The following is a 17,387-nucleotide window of genomic DNA, read 5'->3' as shown; positions in this document are numbered from 1 at the left end:
TTGAAAGGGCCACGTTTGAAAATACTCCAAAATTTAAATCCAAGTTTCGATTTTATAACATTGTAGTGGATGAAGATGGTGAGGATCGAATGGAGCACGTTATTTAAAATGAAGAATGCCTAATGTCATGGACATAGTTTTGTTACACCCGAAAAACTAGAATCCTGCCTTAACGTTTTACAATTTCCGTTCTCCATAAGAAAATGTTAAGTCAATTTTACAACACTCACAAATAATTAAACTAATGAGGCTAAATTATAACAACTCGATGAGAGGATTTGAAGGATGAAATATAAGGAAAACAAAAAAGTTTATGAGAACTCTCTTTGTATCTAAATGAAAGGAAAACTTTATAATATTTTTCAAGTATTCTCCTCACTTCGTTCCATATGATTTACAAATGAGATTACATCAATATTTATAGGCAAAACTTTGCAAGTTATCTTTGAATCAATGGTCAAAATTAATTTTGATCAAAATGTCCTCATCGATTGCAAGTTGCATTAACTTCCTTTGGTTAGGTGGTATTTCTTTACACTTCCATATGCAAGTTGTATATCACTTTCCAACCTTATTCTACCTCTACAATTCACATGCAAGTAGACAAATCACTTCATAGTAACCAAAATGAATTTTGCTTCCTCCTTAGCATTATCTTTACAAATGGCATGAGTGAGGCTAGTAGCACAAGTGGACAAGTGACACAAATTGTACAAGTTGGCCAAGTTGCCCACTTGTGTCCACAAAACATCCGATCGCAGTCCATTATATTTCTCCTTCTCAAAATAGTAGTTTTCGACTTAAAGAAACCTGATTTCTGAGTTGAAAAGCAGCCTGCTCCCCTAGCCTGTGTTCTGCCAAAACAGGTTGTCTGTGTCCACTACCCGAGTCTACCTATATCCCCTGCCACAAGCAATTTCCTCATGTCGAAGCGTCGTACCTACGTTGTCTTGCGACTGTTGTCGGCGCGAATAGAGGGCATAAGTCAAAGCTCTACCGTCGAGTACTTTTTCATGCTCTAAATACCATCCCATTGTCTAAAACTAAATCATCATATAAATAATTTATTTACTAATCCATACCCAAACTTTTATGGGACTTCTGAACGAAAAAGATGGTTTTCAAGTGTTCTCATTTTTCTTACATTCATATGCAATAATTTTGCATATAATTTTTTGCCAAAATATCTACATTCATAAGTTGTCGGGTTTCAGAATAGAATTTAAAACAAGAAACTACAACACCAACCCGATTTGAGGTTGCGGGTTGGCCAACCCAAATCCCTTTTCTAGCAAATAAGTTTTTAATCTATACGAGTCATGTCCTATCCAACAAAATGTACCTGAATTAGCTTCTGTTTTGCTGCAAAACAATCTTCCAGCACCAATGCTTTGTCATTTTATAACATGGTCGAGCATAAAGCAGAAGGTGCGAATAATAATCAAAAATAAATTATCACTATATTTATGATTAAGAAACTTAAATATGATAATAAACATGGGTGATTTGTCCCAAAATATCAATCCCCTCATTGAAATAAAATTAAGAAAAAAGTATAAAATTACAAAATTTAAAAAACTTCATTCACAAACTGATTCGTGAAATGTATCTTGAGTCGAATGATAAAAAAATTTCCGGGTATCAACCATCCTTTGTATGTTAAAACTTGAGCTGCAGAAATTTTTAAACCTTCTCATCAACTTCAGAAGATTCCAATAGTCCATGCTTTTGTTGGCTGCTTCTGGAAATTGAATGACTGCGTCGTTCCTTCCCCCCGGGTTTTGATGAGGCATTTCCATACAATATCATTCCAAAAATGGCAATGATCATGCCAAGAACGACATGTAAATTAAGGCCCTCTCTCCCGAAAAATAAGAATCCCAGGATCAGTACAAGGATGGTCTTCATATGACCAAGAACCTGGAATGAAACAGCAGTGAATCTGCCAATGCAGATGAACTGACTGAGGTTAGTCCCTACAGCAATAGTGCACGAAAGGATTATGAAAACCTGCAGAAGCAAAGGGAAGGAAAGTCATGAGAGATTATACATCTGAAACACTAACACTTCGTGGATAAAGCCTTCTAGAATATTAAAGGCATGAGTTGAGAAACAAGCAGATGTCGATATCAGGAAGTTTAAACGATTATACTCAATGTTCTTTTTAGGTTGTCTCTATAGAAAGAGGTGAAAGAATTTTAGGGGAAAATCAGCTGGAATATTTTTTTGAATAAAAATGGAATATGAAACACAAAGAATAACAATATAAAGATTGCATCAAAAGTTAAGCATACATCTCTGGAAGAATAATAATCAATCCAACTTAAACATAGCTACTATGAAGTTCTCCAAAGAGACAAAATAGAACTTTTTAGTATATATCTGGTAGCTCTACCATCTTTATACTTTTTCAAATTTATTTTAGACATAATTCTAATTTTTAAGCGGATGCAGCAATATAATTTGAGAGTGCAAAAATACAAGCAGCTAAGCCTTCTTTCCAATAAATTGGAGTTGGTTATATAAATTCGTCTTCGGTGCCCCCATTCAATCATTGTTGAATCTATTATCGGAAGCTCCAATGTAACCATAACAGGCACGTTTAATATTGGTCCGGTTTTCCTCTTCTAACATGATCTGTTGGGATGGCATCACTCGTGATTGGACACTTCCTTAGATTTACATAATACATACCCCCCCTCTCCCCAACCACCTAACTCGTCCTTCCCTAATCTATCCTCAATGAACACCACTCTACTTGTAGGTGTATATTTTCATTTACCATCTTATATGTTCTAGTATGGTATCACTACCGTCTTACATCTTCATTTCTAGTAGTCTTAGTTCTACTTTCCTAAAACATTTGGATCTAAAGTATGCCATCAAAGTTTTAATTTGTGATTTAATCCTCTTCCAGTCTCTTAATAAACCATGTCATAATGAATATTATATACCAAGGTACCACATCTTGGTTAAGACCCGCAAGCAGTACTATTCTCCCTAAGTAATCTAAATTCCTCTTACAAATGTGGAACGTTACAATTGATTTACCATAATAATTGGGCGAAGCATACTAGTATGGCTTATGGTTAACATGTTAAAATTTACTTGCAGCTTCAGTAGCATGGGAATTGTGGGAAGAATAATCACAACATTAGAAGTCCTGGAATTGGAGGTTGAAGAAGTCATTTTTGGAGAGGAAGTTGGCCTTAGGTAACAAGAAGTTTTGCAAGTAAATACACTTCGACTGCTTTTTAATGTACAAGAAAACGTATAGAACTTCCTCTTGTACATATAAAGAGTTGAGATTGTAGTGTTTAATCATCAAGAGTGAAGTGAGCAAAATAAATCAGTTTAAATAGAACACAGAAGCAACTTCTGTATCAATATTCATGTTTTAATCATTGTCTATATTTTGCACCCAACAAACAAAATTGTTCAGTACGAAAAAATAAATAGTCATAAAATAGAATTTCATTTATGAAAATTCAGAGAATGATACAAGAGCCGCTACTGCATTTCTCTTCACTATTCATTCTAATTACCACTTCCTTACATAGAAATCAAAGGATAGTTCTAGATGAGTTAGGGATATAACCAGTTAGTTAAAACCATACACAATTCTACACTTGTAATTTTTTCCAAAGCCAACTTCTTGATTTTCAAAGCAAATACTTCATCTTCCAAAGCCATCTTTTAATGTAGTAGTCTTCAACAATTTCCAAGCTTCTTGAGATAGAAATTTAACTTTTTAACATTTAAGACCTATAGAGCACATAAAGTGTAAGTCCTTTTATGCTCAAATGGTGAATATTGCTCATAGTTATTTGATGGCATGTCCTTTTATTATATAATGTATCTTATTCAATCACCATTCTCTAAACCACATATTATTCGTGTCTGGAATTTTCTTTTTACTTTCTTTATTATTATTATTATTTTTTTACGGGCGGTGGGGGTGGTGGGGATTAAGAGGGGTAGCAAAGAATCCATTTATTAACAAGAATCACACATCAACACATTCTGCTATACAACGTTAAAATAAGAACAAGTGACCATAACTTGCAGATACACTTACCATGGATGGTATTTTAAAGTCAAAGGCATCAATCCTTTTGTCAGTCAACCAGTAATCCAGAAAGGGACCTAACAGCAGCAGAGATCCAGCCTGGACTGGTGCAGTGTGTCCAAGCAAATTGAAGGAACTAAGTGAGTAGTTTCGTTGTAGGTAATGAACATACTGCGTATACAAACCCAAAGTTACAGAATAATCTCTAGAGCTTTCAACAGAATATTACAAAGCAAAATGCAATTGAGAACATACACGTTGTATATAACAAAATAGGACTAAATTCAGACCAAACAGAAGACACATTTCTTTCCTAGAAGTATTGAATCACAGCAGATCTTGTCAAGGTACCGAAAATTTGTTTCAATCAAATTATTGTGTGCTGGCAATAAAATATCTCATCACACTAGGTCAAAACGTTTACAGGAATGGATAACTTACATACTGTTGGAGAGAAGTGCTCCAGACTGCAATAAATGCAGCAATGAACCCTTTGGCATTAACACTCACATCAGTCACTGTGCAGACAGCAACCCCAAGGAGAACAACCACAATACCAAGTTTTGTGTCTCTTGAATATCGGATCTTGTCGAACAACACTTCTAACAAGCAGGACACAGGGATCATACTCAGTTTCGCAATCTGAATTCATATTAGAGATAATGATACCTTAGAAATCTGTAAATATTTCGGAAGAAAATGGCAAAATTGAAGGGTATAAAAATTACCTGGTAGAATCCCACTGAATTCCACATTAGACTGACATTCATCCCAACAATAGAGAAATTTGCAAATAAGACAAACTTGAGAAGCTCTGGAAGAGGTAGATGAGAAGGTTGTATGTAACCCAGACATCTAAGAACAATTGTCATCAATGTTGTGGTAGCAAAATGCAAACCAGTTAACGTTGTAGCTGCGAGGATTGTGAAAATTAAAAAGCAGTAAACCCCTCAAACTGGTTGAGGATTGGATAATTAAAAAATAATATGAATGATAGCCAAGCAAGATAAAACCATAAGGAACTTAGAAGAAGAAAACCCCTATTATCGTAATATTTACATGATCGCCAAAAATGAAACTAACAAAGATTATTGTCAGCTTGGGCAACCAATTTGATTAACTTATCATCCTATCAATATTCCACCCACACGACAAATCCCTATGATTTCAAGTCAACAAAATCATTAATGGATATTTTGCTTCACATAATAATGCCACACATTAAATTTTCTCTGGGTTCCAACAACACCTTAAAAAATCCTTTGCATGGTTACATGCCAACAAACCCTTTATGGGTTGAATTTGTGTTGCTCTATTCGGCACCTAAATGCGATGCTCCCTTTTCCTCTGCACCTTGCAGCTCCAAGCCTCCAACATTATCAATCTCATAATATGTAGAATTCTAAACTGCATTTGGCGGTATGAGGTTGCGCTCAAGAATTGAAATTATAAACAATATCATTCAAAAATATTATTCATGAATTTTAATTCTAGACATCTGCTCGTAAAACAGTCAGGAATTCTGAACTTCTAATTCTAGTGAAGTATTGCTGCATGAAATCTCCTTTTAACAATGATAATAATTCCTTTTAAGAGAGACTTTCTGCATTGCAACAGACAATTGAGTGAAAAATCAACCAGAGGCTAGGATCTGAAAACCACATTTGGTAATCCTGGTCTTCCATCAATTTTACCAGAGACAAATGGTATCAATTTTCGCTTCTTCAAGAGAGGAAGAGTTGGAACTTATTACTTCTAAGGACCACAATAATCATCGTCATATAATAAGCAGCTCATAATCAATCAAAATTAATTGAAAACATTATCTCACTTAAAGCATGTATATACAAGTAGATGAAGTAATCACAAAATATGCATATTACTGACAACACTAAGTACTATTCTAGTTTGATCATTTATGAGGAAATTAAATTTTCAACTAAAAATAACAATAAGTTCAAAGTAAATTTTCCTTCCATCGAAATATCCGATAAGAAATTTACCAAAGCTGAAGCCATAAGTAGCCATTAATGCCTTATTGACAATGATGATGCCAACTGAAGTTACTACATTAAACATCCATGCTGCTGCATCAACTGCAGCCTTCTTCTCAGCTTTGCTTGAAGGAGCCATTATCCCTTTTTATTTCTACAGGTTATATTTCACTCCTCACCACCATAAAGCTTTCCTACACTTTCGCTATCAATCCAAGATTTTGCCTCCAGGTTCCCTGCACAAGCAACATTGAGAATCAAACTTATCAGCTGGACAGTAAATTTTTCCTTCCAATAATTACAACAGTTTCACAGAAATTGAGTCCTAAAAACATTTCAACAGTAAAACTGTCAAATAAATAAGATGGCTTTGTGGGGGAGGGGGTGGTGCTATTTTTTTTGAAAAATTATACTCGAAACTTTTGATGGGATCTTTACCAATTACTAACAGCCAGAAAGTCGGAACTGTACAGCATCAGTTACTCGACAATGCATCAGTAATTATCAACGGATTAAAAAAATTTCTAGCTATGCCAGCCGCAAACTAAGGGCAAAATGATCTTCTCAATCAAATTCATCAATCTTCAAATCAATAGCACGGTAAAAGGCAAGACAGCATATAATTTCGATAAAATTGGGAAAATTTTCCATTGCCCAGAAAATCTTCAAAACTTTCCATATCAAGCGCATCAAAATTCTTCCATGTTTCATAATTCAACCACAATTTACCCTACTCCGTTATCAGATCTAAAAAATCCCAAACCTCCATAACTAAGATCTCATTTAATTTTCAAATATAATCCCACGACTCACCAAATCACAGATCTAGACACGCATGGACTTTAATTCAATTCTAGTACTTAAATTAACGTTGATAATCATTAAATACAAATACATACAAGTATTTGAAATAATAATAATTGAGGGAAAATGAGTACCTTCAGGAAGTTTTAACAAAGGTGAAAGTGATTTTTGGCGTGATTTTCAGATCCTCGCAATCTTAGCTGATTTATCTCTCTACAAGAATAAGTTTAACACGATTTCATGTGAGGGTATATACATATATTTGTACGTATACATATATATGTACATATTTGTGTAAGTATAGCACTGAGAAGGGAAGATTACAGTTACGGGAAGTTTCTTTTCTTGTTTCTTCAGCTACTATCGAATTGAGAAAATTAAAAACCAAAAATGGATTATTTGGGGTCCCCAAGGTAATGTCCAAGGTATTATTATTTTTTATTTATATTATCAAGCAAGTCCTCAACATATTATTTTGACGGTTGAGTCCACATCATTTTCTTTTGGTAATTATATTCACACAATATTTTTTTTTTAATTGTACAATATTTTAATTACAAGAAAGGTGTTCAATATTTGCTCTTCTATACTTTTATGTCCTCACCTTTTTTCTTGTCGAATTGTCATTCTTTACTTTCAATTAATTAACTTATTTGATCTTTAATCACGATTTTCATTCAAATGTTCTACTAACGTGCATTGAAATTAATATTTTGTTTAACTTTTGTATTTATTATTTATTTCACTTATTTAAAAATATGAAAGAAAAAATATATCTCTTTTGGCCCTCATAACAAATATTTTGGATGAAATCCGTTTCTATAGACAAAATGTAAAAACTAATAGAAAATTGATGATAAAAATTATTTTAAAAAAAAAAGTTGAGAACATAAGTGTAAAAATAAAGAACAATTTAGGGATATGCATCGTAATTAAAATATGGTGTAGTTAACAAAATTGTGATGTGAATAATATATTTACCTTTTCTTAGTTCTAAAAAGACAACTTTACCCTTATTCCTACTATATAAAAAGGGGAATGTGGAGACACTGTTGAAGTGAATGGTGTTTTAATTCATTTTATCTCACTGTAACATTTTTATTTTTATTTTTTTTTTTCAAGTGGGGGGAGCAAAAACGATATCGTTTGTCTTAGTATATATTTTATTATACAGTGTACCTTCAAATTTACTGTAATATGTAACTTTCCATTCTTCCCACCAAATCTCATCTCTTCACTACGTGCTCATTAAAAAAATATCAACTCAGTATATTTCTAAAATGTAGGTAGATAGTTTCAAGAAAAAAATTTGCTTCAAGTTTTTTGAAGTGTAATAAAAAAAAAATTATCATTGTAGTTAGTTATTATATTTAAAAAAATATTAGCTTTAAAAAAAAAAAATCTATCTAACTATCCGTGCACAGAGACTTTGTATCCTAGATTTTTTTTTTTTTGAAAATTTTTTTTCGATTTAAAATTCTTCTCTTCATAATAAAATTTAATTTTCCAATTTTAACTAAATAATATTTATATATTCTTTATTTTATTTTGTTTTTATTATATTTTTTTGAAAATTGTTTTAAAATTTATATTTTCGATCTAAATTTTTTTTTATTCTTTTCATTTTAAACACAATTTCTTCAATTTTAATTAAATATAATTCATTTTTACTTTTAATTATTTCAATTTAATTTAAAAACTTTATAATAACTTTTTTTGGTTTCTTTTTATTTTTGTCTGCCTACTATATAATAATAATAATAATAAGATAAAAAGAAAAAAAAGGTTATATAAATAAATTGTTGTGCTTATTTAGATATTAACTTTAAAAAAAAGGAAGAAAATATATATATATATATATATAAGTTCTTTGCCTCCGTGCACGGAGGCAATACCCTCCGCGATAGATATAAATTTTGTTTCTAGTCTTTTTTTTCCGTAAGAAAACTTAATTTTTCAATTTTAACTAGATTGTATTTATACTATTCTTTATTTAATTTTCATAACTTTCTTTTATATTGTTTTTACTATATATTTTCACAAAAATGTTTCTTCTTCTCTTTTCTCTTTTTATATCTCTTTTATTTTTATATCTGAAGTTTAATGTGTTATTGTTTTTTTTTATTACCTATTTTGTTCTTTTTGTTTGTGTATAAATTCACTTGTTTTTCTCATGCTTTCATTATTTGTGTATTGTTTTCCACGTGCAGATTTTTAATGAATTTGTTGAGTTTTGGAAGTTCCAAACTTTGAAATTTGTGGAATTGATTTTATATTAATTGTCATGGTTATATATAATGCATGTGAACGTAAAGTAGATTAGTAGAAGCAAAAGTTACAACAAGTTAAAAGTTTTATAGATGTGTCAAACTTCCAGTGCGATCTTTCTTGTTGACCATAAACATTGGGGTTTCATTGTTAATTAGCTGGAAGACGCATCTATCGCCCATTTGTAGTTGTTTTTCCGTAATAAAATCAGTCCAACCTATAGTAAGACATCTTATTACGCCACTTGGTCAAAAATTTGTAGTAATTTCCCAATTGTGATGCAGAGAATCATGGATCTGAATGTTGCGAACAAATTTCGACAAGTGCTGTCGGGCAAAACTTCCTGGTATATACTGCAGTGATGAAAAAATTTCAACTCAAAAATTATGTAGAATGGTTATATATATATATATATATATATTATTAATAAATAAAAGATACAACTTACAATTTTTCGGTGGCTGTTGAGACAAGGTGTTAGTATTATTTCAAATATGGGATTATCTGAAGTGTTTTCTTCTTGGCCTTCTTCATCAGAGTCGTATGTAACCTCTAACCCAGATTGATCAAATATAGTCATGTTTAGTGTGAAATTACTGTTATATTCGAATACTAGAACATAATCCTCCTGTAAATTATGATGGTCGAAAAATTGTTCTAATTCATCGGCTAGGTATATTTTTTCATCAACTCTTTCTAATTTGATGATGACAATTATGCCATTATATGCAGTTACTTATATTGTATCACTAAGTTGTTGCCTCCAGTCATTAATAAAAGATGTAGGAAGCATCTATATTATATATAATAAAAAAATAATAAAAACATAAGCATGTGATAAAACATATATTAAAATGTCAAAGAAGCACTAACTAGACGAATATTGTGATTCAGGAAAGGGGTGATGATTCTGAAGAAACTATGTGAAACATCCATTTTATGAGAAAATTATTGTTTGTTATGTGGAATATTTGAAGTATGGGTGAGTTGAATGGGAAAAAAAAATCTGGTGAAAAATGAAGGTATTTAAGCTAAAAAAAGTGTACTTTACATTTTAAATTAGATTTGACAATAGATTCACAGGTGATAGAATAGACAAATTTTTACTGAAAAGATTGTCTTCTTATTATTCCCAAAAACATTTTAAAAGAAAAAAGAAAAAAAACTTGGCCTCCGTGCAGCCTCCATGTAGGCTTCTGTGCACGGAGGTAACGGCCTTGCACAGAATAGCCAAGCAAAAGCAACCGGAACTTTTAGGTTGTTTCATTTCCTGGATAACAACGCAATACTTTCCACTAATCAATTATGAATTTCTTCTGGCAAACAACATGGTGCAAGAACAAGAACCGGATTATCAAATTCATGCACAAACCTCATTTAATCAAATAAAACTAACAACATCTATCTCAAATTACCTAATCTCGTCAAAAAAATTTAGATGATTTCTTGCTAATGTATACATGCTATATAACGTGAAAAAAAAAAACACACATAAACTAACTCTTCCTCCCAATTTTTGCTGCAGGTGAATGATAATTAGATTTTTCCCTATTATATTTGTTTTTATTCATTAGGCATGATTTCATTTTAACATTTTGCTAAATAAATAATTGAAATATGATGTCTATGCACACTTTGATAAATAGTTAAAGTATGGTGGCTTGTCTATGCATAGCTATAAATAGTCTATATTTTTCGGAGTTAGTATAATAATAATAATATTTTTTTATTTATTTTCCTCGTCAGTATAGTATATTTTATTAATTTTTCTGTTTTAAGTTTGAAGATTTGCATATCTTGTAGTAGACTTGCTTGTTGTCATAACTTGCTTGCTTTCATAGTGATAATGGGTAGATGGACACCTACATTTCCCCAACTCCAAATTCTTGAATCTATATTTCATCAAGGCAACAGAACTCTAAACAAATCAAAAATCGCACAGATAGTCTCTGAGTTGTTGTTACATGACCAAATTTGCGATAAGAATGTTTATAATTTGTTTAAGAATAAATGTGCTCATTCAAGAACACCGTCCACACAAACATAAAATTCTGAAATTCAGCCAATGGTTAAAAAGACAAATTGCGCAAAAGAGTTTTGGTATGATTATTTGTTGAAACATGATTTTTTGTTGATTTTTTCATTCCCTTTTTTACATAATTTTAACATGCATATTTGATATTCTGGAAGTCACTACAAGTTATGCACCAGAAAGACGAACTTGGTGTCGTGAGTTTGAAACAAGTTTGGGTTTTTTTTTTCCATTTACCTGTGTTTTTCCTTTTTTTGTTTTTGTTTTTAGAACTGTTTGTGTTATCTTTCATCAATCTTATTTTTATGTTTTTAGATTCTATTGATGATTGTATTAACTTATACAAGGATGAAAGCATTTGTCTTAAAAAAGACTCCGAAAATGAAAATGAAATATGAGAAATTCCTAATATTTTACATGATTCTAAAAGAGTTGATTCCAAATGAATAAATCTACGAGATATTTCGGCTAAACCTTATATTCTTTTATCATGTACAATTTGTAAATATTATGGTGCAAAAAAATTTCATAAAGAAAGTAATGATTTTTGTTGTTGTGATGGAAAAGTTAGATTACAGTTAAATAGTGTTCCTCCTGAATTGTTTGAGCTATTTACTTCTACTTCATGTGAAGCAGTTTCTTTTTAAAAAATCACTCGTAGTTATAACAATCATTTTGCTTTCACTTCTTTTAGTGTTAAATATGATAAAAATTTGTGTAGAAATAATAAAGTTATATATATATATATATATATATATATATATATATTTAGAGTTCAAGGACAAGTGTACCATTTTATAAATCCATTATTACCAGCTAATGGGAAACCAGCATATTTACAGTTATACTTCTTTGATACTGATAATGAAATCACTAATAGGTTAAAAAATTCTGACAGGTTATCTGAAACAACTTTGAGAAAATTGATAGATGTCTTAAAGATGAATCCATATTGTCGATTTTTTCGATCATTAAGTGAAGTTTCTGATTTTGGTTCATGTCATATTGTGCTTAGGTGTGATCCAAGTCTTGACCAAAGATTATATAATATGCCATCGTGTGAGCAGGTGGTCGTAGTATGGGTTGATGAGGACCCATCTGCAAACCTTCAAAATCGTGATATATTAATTTATGAACATTCTAACAATACACATAAAGTAAATTACTATTATGGCTGCTATGATCCACTTCAATATCCATTAATATTTGCCTATGGAGAACCTGGATGGCACGAAAGTATCCAAAAAGTCAATTTGAATACTTCTTCACTGATGGATGAAAATCTTATACAAATTAATAACATTCACTCCACTGAACAACTTTTGGAAATGGAAGATCATGGTAAATTTTATCATCTGTGAAATTGTTTTATATGTAATAAAAGAGTGTGTCATTATATTGTCCTTCTCAAATTTTTTCTTCATATTTCTTTTCAATTTTGAAGAAATCAATTTTGAAGAAAACGATTAAACGAATGACTGTATCCTGGCACGAATATTATTGCTACAAACTTCAAATGAGGCTTTCAGATAAGTCTATACTTCTTCATACAAGCAGACTTCTGCAGCAATATATAGTAGATATGCATGTTAAAATTGAAACTTCGAGATTGGACTATTTTTGAAATAATCAAAAGATTATAAGAGCGGATAGTGTACAAAGTGGTGAGAATAGAGACTATAAGATTGGTAAATCAATAGTGCTACGAACAGGGTTTATTGGAAGTCCTAGAATTTAATTAAAAGATATATGGATGCAATGCAATGTCTTTAGTTCAAAAATATGGAAAACCCAATATATTTTTAACAATGACATGCAATTCAAATTGACCTGAAATTAAAAAAGAATTGAGACATAATGATGAAATAAAAAATAGGCCAGACTTGCTAGCAAGAATATTTCGAGCTAAATTTGAGGAACTAAAAACAGATTTATTAAAGAGATAAATACTTAGGCATGTAGTTGCTTATATTTATATGATTGAATTCCAAAAAAGAGGTCTGCCTCACGTTTATTTTCTTTTCATATTTAAACCAAAATTTAAGATTACTTATTCTATGCAAGTTAATGAAATTGTCTCGTGTTAAATATCAGATGAAAAGAAAAATCCTTACCTGCAGCTACTGTGATCAAACATATGATACACGGTCCTTGTGGAGAATTAAATTCTACAAATGTTTGCATGAAAAACAACTATACTTGTAAAAATAAATATTCAAAAGAATATATTTTATATACTTCCTTAAATAATTATTCATATCCGCTTTACAGAGGTCGTAACGGTGGTATTACTGTTAGAGTCAGATGATACATGCTAGATAATAAATGGGTTGTACCATACAATTCGTATATGTTAGCTAAATATGATTGTCATATTAATCTAGAAATATGTCCTTCTGTTAAAGCCGTGAAATATTTATATAAATATGTATACAAAGGACATGATCGTGTTAATTTTGCTATGAATAAAGAAACCAATGAACATTATATTGATAAAATTTCAAATTATCAAACTGCTAGATGGATATCTGCGCCATAAGCTATTTGGAGAATTTTTAGTTTTTATTTATTTGACATATCTCATTCTATAATTTCTTTGCAGTTACATGTTGAAAATTCTCAATTAGTTACGTACAATGAAACTGATAATTTATCAGAAGTTATAAATAAATATTTTATCCAACGAACAATGTTAACTGAATTTTTTCGAATGAATATTTCTGATGAAAAGGTTCGGACTTTACTTTATAAAGATTTTCCTACTTACTTTGTATGGAATACATATTTGCGAGTTTGAAATCTTAGAAAAAAGCAAAATATTATTGGTAGAATAGTTGCTGCTAATCCATCTGAGGGTGAGAGATACTTTTTAAGAGTTTTATTGAATCATATTAAAGGACCAAAATCTTTTGAAAATTTAAAAACAATTAATGGTATTGCAGCACCTACCTATTGCCAGGCTGCATTCTTACATAGTCTAATAAGTGGAAATAATTTTTGTGACATGTGTTTAACTGAGGCTATTTCTTATAAAATGTTTATATCACTCCATCGACTTTTTGCTAATGTGCTGATTTTTTGTGCCCCTACAAATCCTAGAATTTATGGATTAAATTTAAAGCTTATATAATAGAAGATTTTTTACATACAAGTGAGACAAAGTACGATGTTGAGATTAGAGCTCTACGGTGCATAAATTCATTCTTAGAAGTTGTTGGTAAAAGTGTAAATGATTTTTGCTTCACAAATTTTGACATTATTATAAATGACGATGACATGTTAGCAAATATAATTTTAGAAGAAAGTGCAAATGTTAATGTTGAGTCTGACATGTATTTTACAATGAGTTTAAATAAAGAACAACAAATTGCTTATCATACTATTTTAGATTGTGTTTTCAACGATAGAAATGGACTTTTTTTTTATTGATGGTCCAGGAGGTACTGATAAAATTTATTTGTACAAAGTATTGCTTGCTACAGTACAATGTAGACAACTCATTGCATTAGCAACAAAATCATCTGGAGTAGCTGCTTCTTTATTACCTGCTGGAAGAACCGGTGATTCGCGTTTTAAATTCCTCTTTAAACAAGTCCTGATATGCGATGTTCGGTAAGTAAAAAATCTACACTTGGTCAGCTTTTAAAAATGACAAAACTAATTGTGTGGGATGAAGCACGGTTAATAAATATGCTTTTTAAACTTTGGATAAAACGTTAAAAGATATTACTGAATGTGAATTGTCATTTGGTGGAAAGACCATTGTGTGTGGAGGGAATTTTCGTCAAATTTTGTCAGTGGTACAGAAAGGAACAAAAGATGATATTATGAAAGCAAGTTTAGTATTTTCATATTTGTGGCAATACTTTACACAACTACCATTAACTCAAAATATGAGAGCTAGATTGGATCCATTCTTTTTGTGAATATCTACTCAAAATTGGAAATGAAATTGAAAAAGAGCGTACATATAGCATGATTAAGTTTTCTTCAGTTATTGTCATAGATTTTGAAGATAAAATTAAATCATTGAAAAAGTTGATCAGCATTGTGTTTCCGAATTTTCGTACTTATAGTGACAATTTAAATACTATGATGAATATAATTATTTTAACTCCAAAAAATGAATATGTAGATATGATAAACAATATGTAAGTTAAAGAAATTTCGAGAGATACATTTACATATTTCAGTTTTGATGAAGTGATTTATAAAACGGAAGGATTAATTTATGAAGATTTTTTGAATAGTTTAACTTTAAATGGTATACCTCCACATGAACTTGTTCTAAAAAAAAATTGTCATGTTATGTTGTTCAAAAATATTAATCTTTCGGAAGATTTGTGTAATGGAACTAGACTTATTTGTCGTGAATTTAAACAAAATGTTATTTTAGCTGAAATTGGATCTGGTGAATATCACGGAAAACAAGTATTTTTAGTTAGAATTTCATTTATTCCACTTGAAGGAGATAAACATTCAGTACCCTTTAAAAGAACTTAATTTTCTATTCGTCCTTGTTTTGCTATGACTACTAACAAGGCCCAATGTCAAATATTAGATTTTGTAGGTCTATATCTTCCTGAACCTGTATTTTCACATGGTCAGCTATACGTTGCATTGTCTAGAACAAAAAAAGACAAAATATAAAAGTTTTGATTAAGCGAACAGACGAAAATAAATTACATATTTGTTGTACAAAAAATATGGTCTATCTGAAAATTTTGAATTTAATACATTCTATTTAACAAGTCTAGAATTCTAAATTGTGCAACAATTAATCTATCATCCCGTTGCTCTCAAAGTGGAGATTTATACATCATTTTTCAACAGAAAAATAACTGTGAGCTACACAATGTTAGTTATTTTCATATGTTTTTTTAATTATAGTTATATTTTTCATCATCTTTCTTATTTAAAGCATAAACATTAATATTTAACAATAAATTGATGAGGAAAGAAACCATGTAAAATTGTGATATTATAATGTTGGTTGATACTAAAATTAAAACACTATCAATTCGTTTAGGTTTATCACAATTTCATCACAGTTTATTTTTTCTACATATACACCAACAATATGATAAAATAGAAAAAGAAAAAAAAATACAACAAAACTTATTTCATTACATGACCAGTTAACTAAGGATGAGGATGAAGAAAATATTCATTGTTACAAATATCCACTACCATCTTCCGTCTATAGTTGGACATCCTATCAGGTGAAAACTAATTCTATTGGCGGTCCTAGGACAAATCATTCTATATATTTTAGTATGAACATTCTACAGTTTGGACCATAGAACAAACAGTTTTGCGTTAGGCTAAATTAATATAAAGAAAAAATTAAATATTAACAAATAAACAGCTATTTAAATGATAATCCATTGCCTGCACATGGTAGATAAGGTATGGTATCCACTTGCATTGCTTTAGTTCTATGTTTCCTTACATTCTTTCTGGTAGAAAGCTCTGAATTCAGACTGAATGTATGGATTGTATTATGTGTTGCTTTTGCATGTATCATGACTTGATCTGGTATAAGAATATAATCGCTATAGTCATATATTTGGAATTTCCATTCAAGAATATTCACCACAAAAAGATACAACAATTGCCAGGAAATGAGCATGGAATTAATAGATGCTTGCACGCCATTTATTTACGACCATTTATAGGCGAAACACCATTCGTGTATTCTACTAACAGAATGAAGTCCACTTCTCCCTTAGTGGCTTTGTTTTTCTCTTCTATTAGCCAATTGAAAATACTAGAACACTCATCTTCAATTTTGAAGCACATAATTGCATAGTCTTTAGAAATTAGGGTAGAACTATTCTTAATAAGTCGCCTTAATGACTTCGACTCCAACTCCAACTCAATACTCTAATAGAGTAAATACATATAAATTTAATTTATTGATATCAAACATAAAATTAAATTAATTGTAATTACTAAACTTTACTCATCGTAACAGTTACATCTTTTGTTACATCCAACAAATTTTTCAACATGTCCATTCCAATGTAATTGTCGCCGTCCTCCCAATACGTACTATATAAAAAAAATTAATGTTAGATAATATAATTTACTATCCACTGAATAAAAAAATAGTATTTAAGCTAATACAGTAGAGTTAGATTTGTTACCTTGACGGATTATGCAATATCCAATCTCTAATCATGCTGTACTTGTTCTTTGGATAATCTTTTGAAGGAAT

The 17,387-nt window shown here is 30.5% G+C and overlaps 1 protein-coding gene across 2 annotated transcripts; it reads right to left on the bottom strand.

Moving 5' to 3' along the window:
• Positions 1–1,505: 1,505 nt before the first annotated feature.
• LOC111373054 (UDP-rhamnose/UDP-galactose transporter 6-like) lies at positions 1,506–7,252 on the bottom strand. Of its 2 annotated transcripts, XM_022995522.1 has the most exons (7): positions 7,192–7,210; positions 7,002–7,080; positions 6,073–6,299; positions 4,798–4,982; positions 4,511–4,711; positions 4,079–4,240; positions 1,506–2,010 (listed from the first exon to the last, which is right to left on the bottom strand). In XM_022995522.1, exons 3-7 carry the CDS (start codon positions 6,200–6,202, stop codon positions 1,684–1,686), a joined length of 1,005 nt encoding a protein of 334 aa, XP_022851290.1. In that variant the 5' UTR covers positions 6,203–6,299; positions 7,002–7,080; positions 7,192–7,210; the 3' UTR covers positions 1,506–1,683. The 2 variants fall into 2 exon arrangements, with proteins under 2 accessions (XP_022851290.1, XP_022851289.1); XM_022995521.1 differs by having other exon boundaries at positions 7,002–7,252.
• Between the last annotated feature and the right edge of the window lie 10,135 nt (positions 7,253–17,387).

This window comes from Olea europaea, unplaced genomic scaffold, assembly GCF_002742605.1.
Source record: "Olea europaea var. sylvestris unplaced genomic scaffold, O_europaea_v1 scaffold1066, whole genome shotgun sequence".
Lineage (NCBI taxonomy): Eukaryota > Viridiplantae > Streptophyta > Magnoliopsida > Lamiales > Oleaceae > Olea > Olea europaea.
This window is presented reverse-complemented; position numbering and strand designations above follow the sequence as displayed.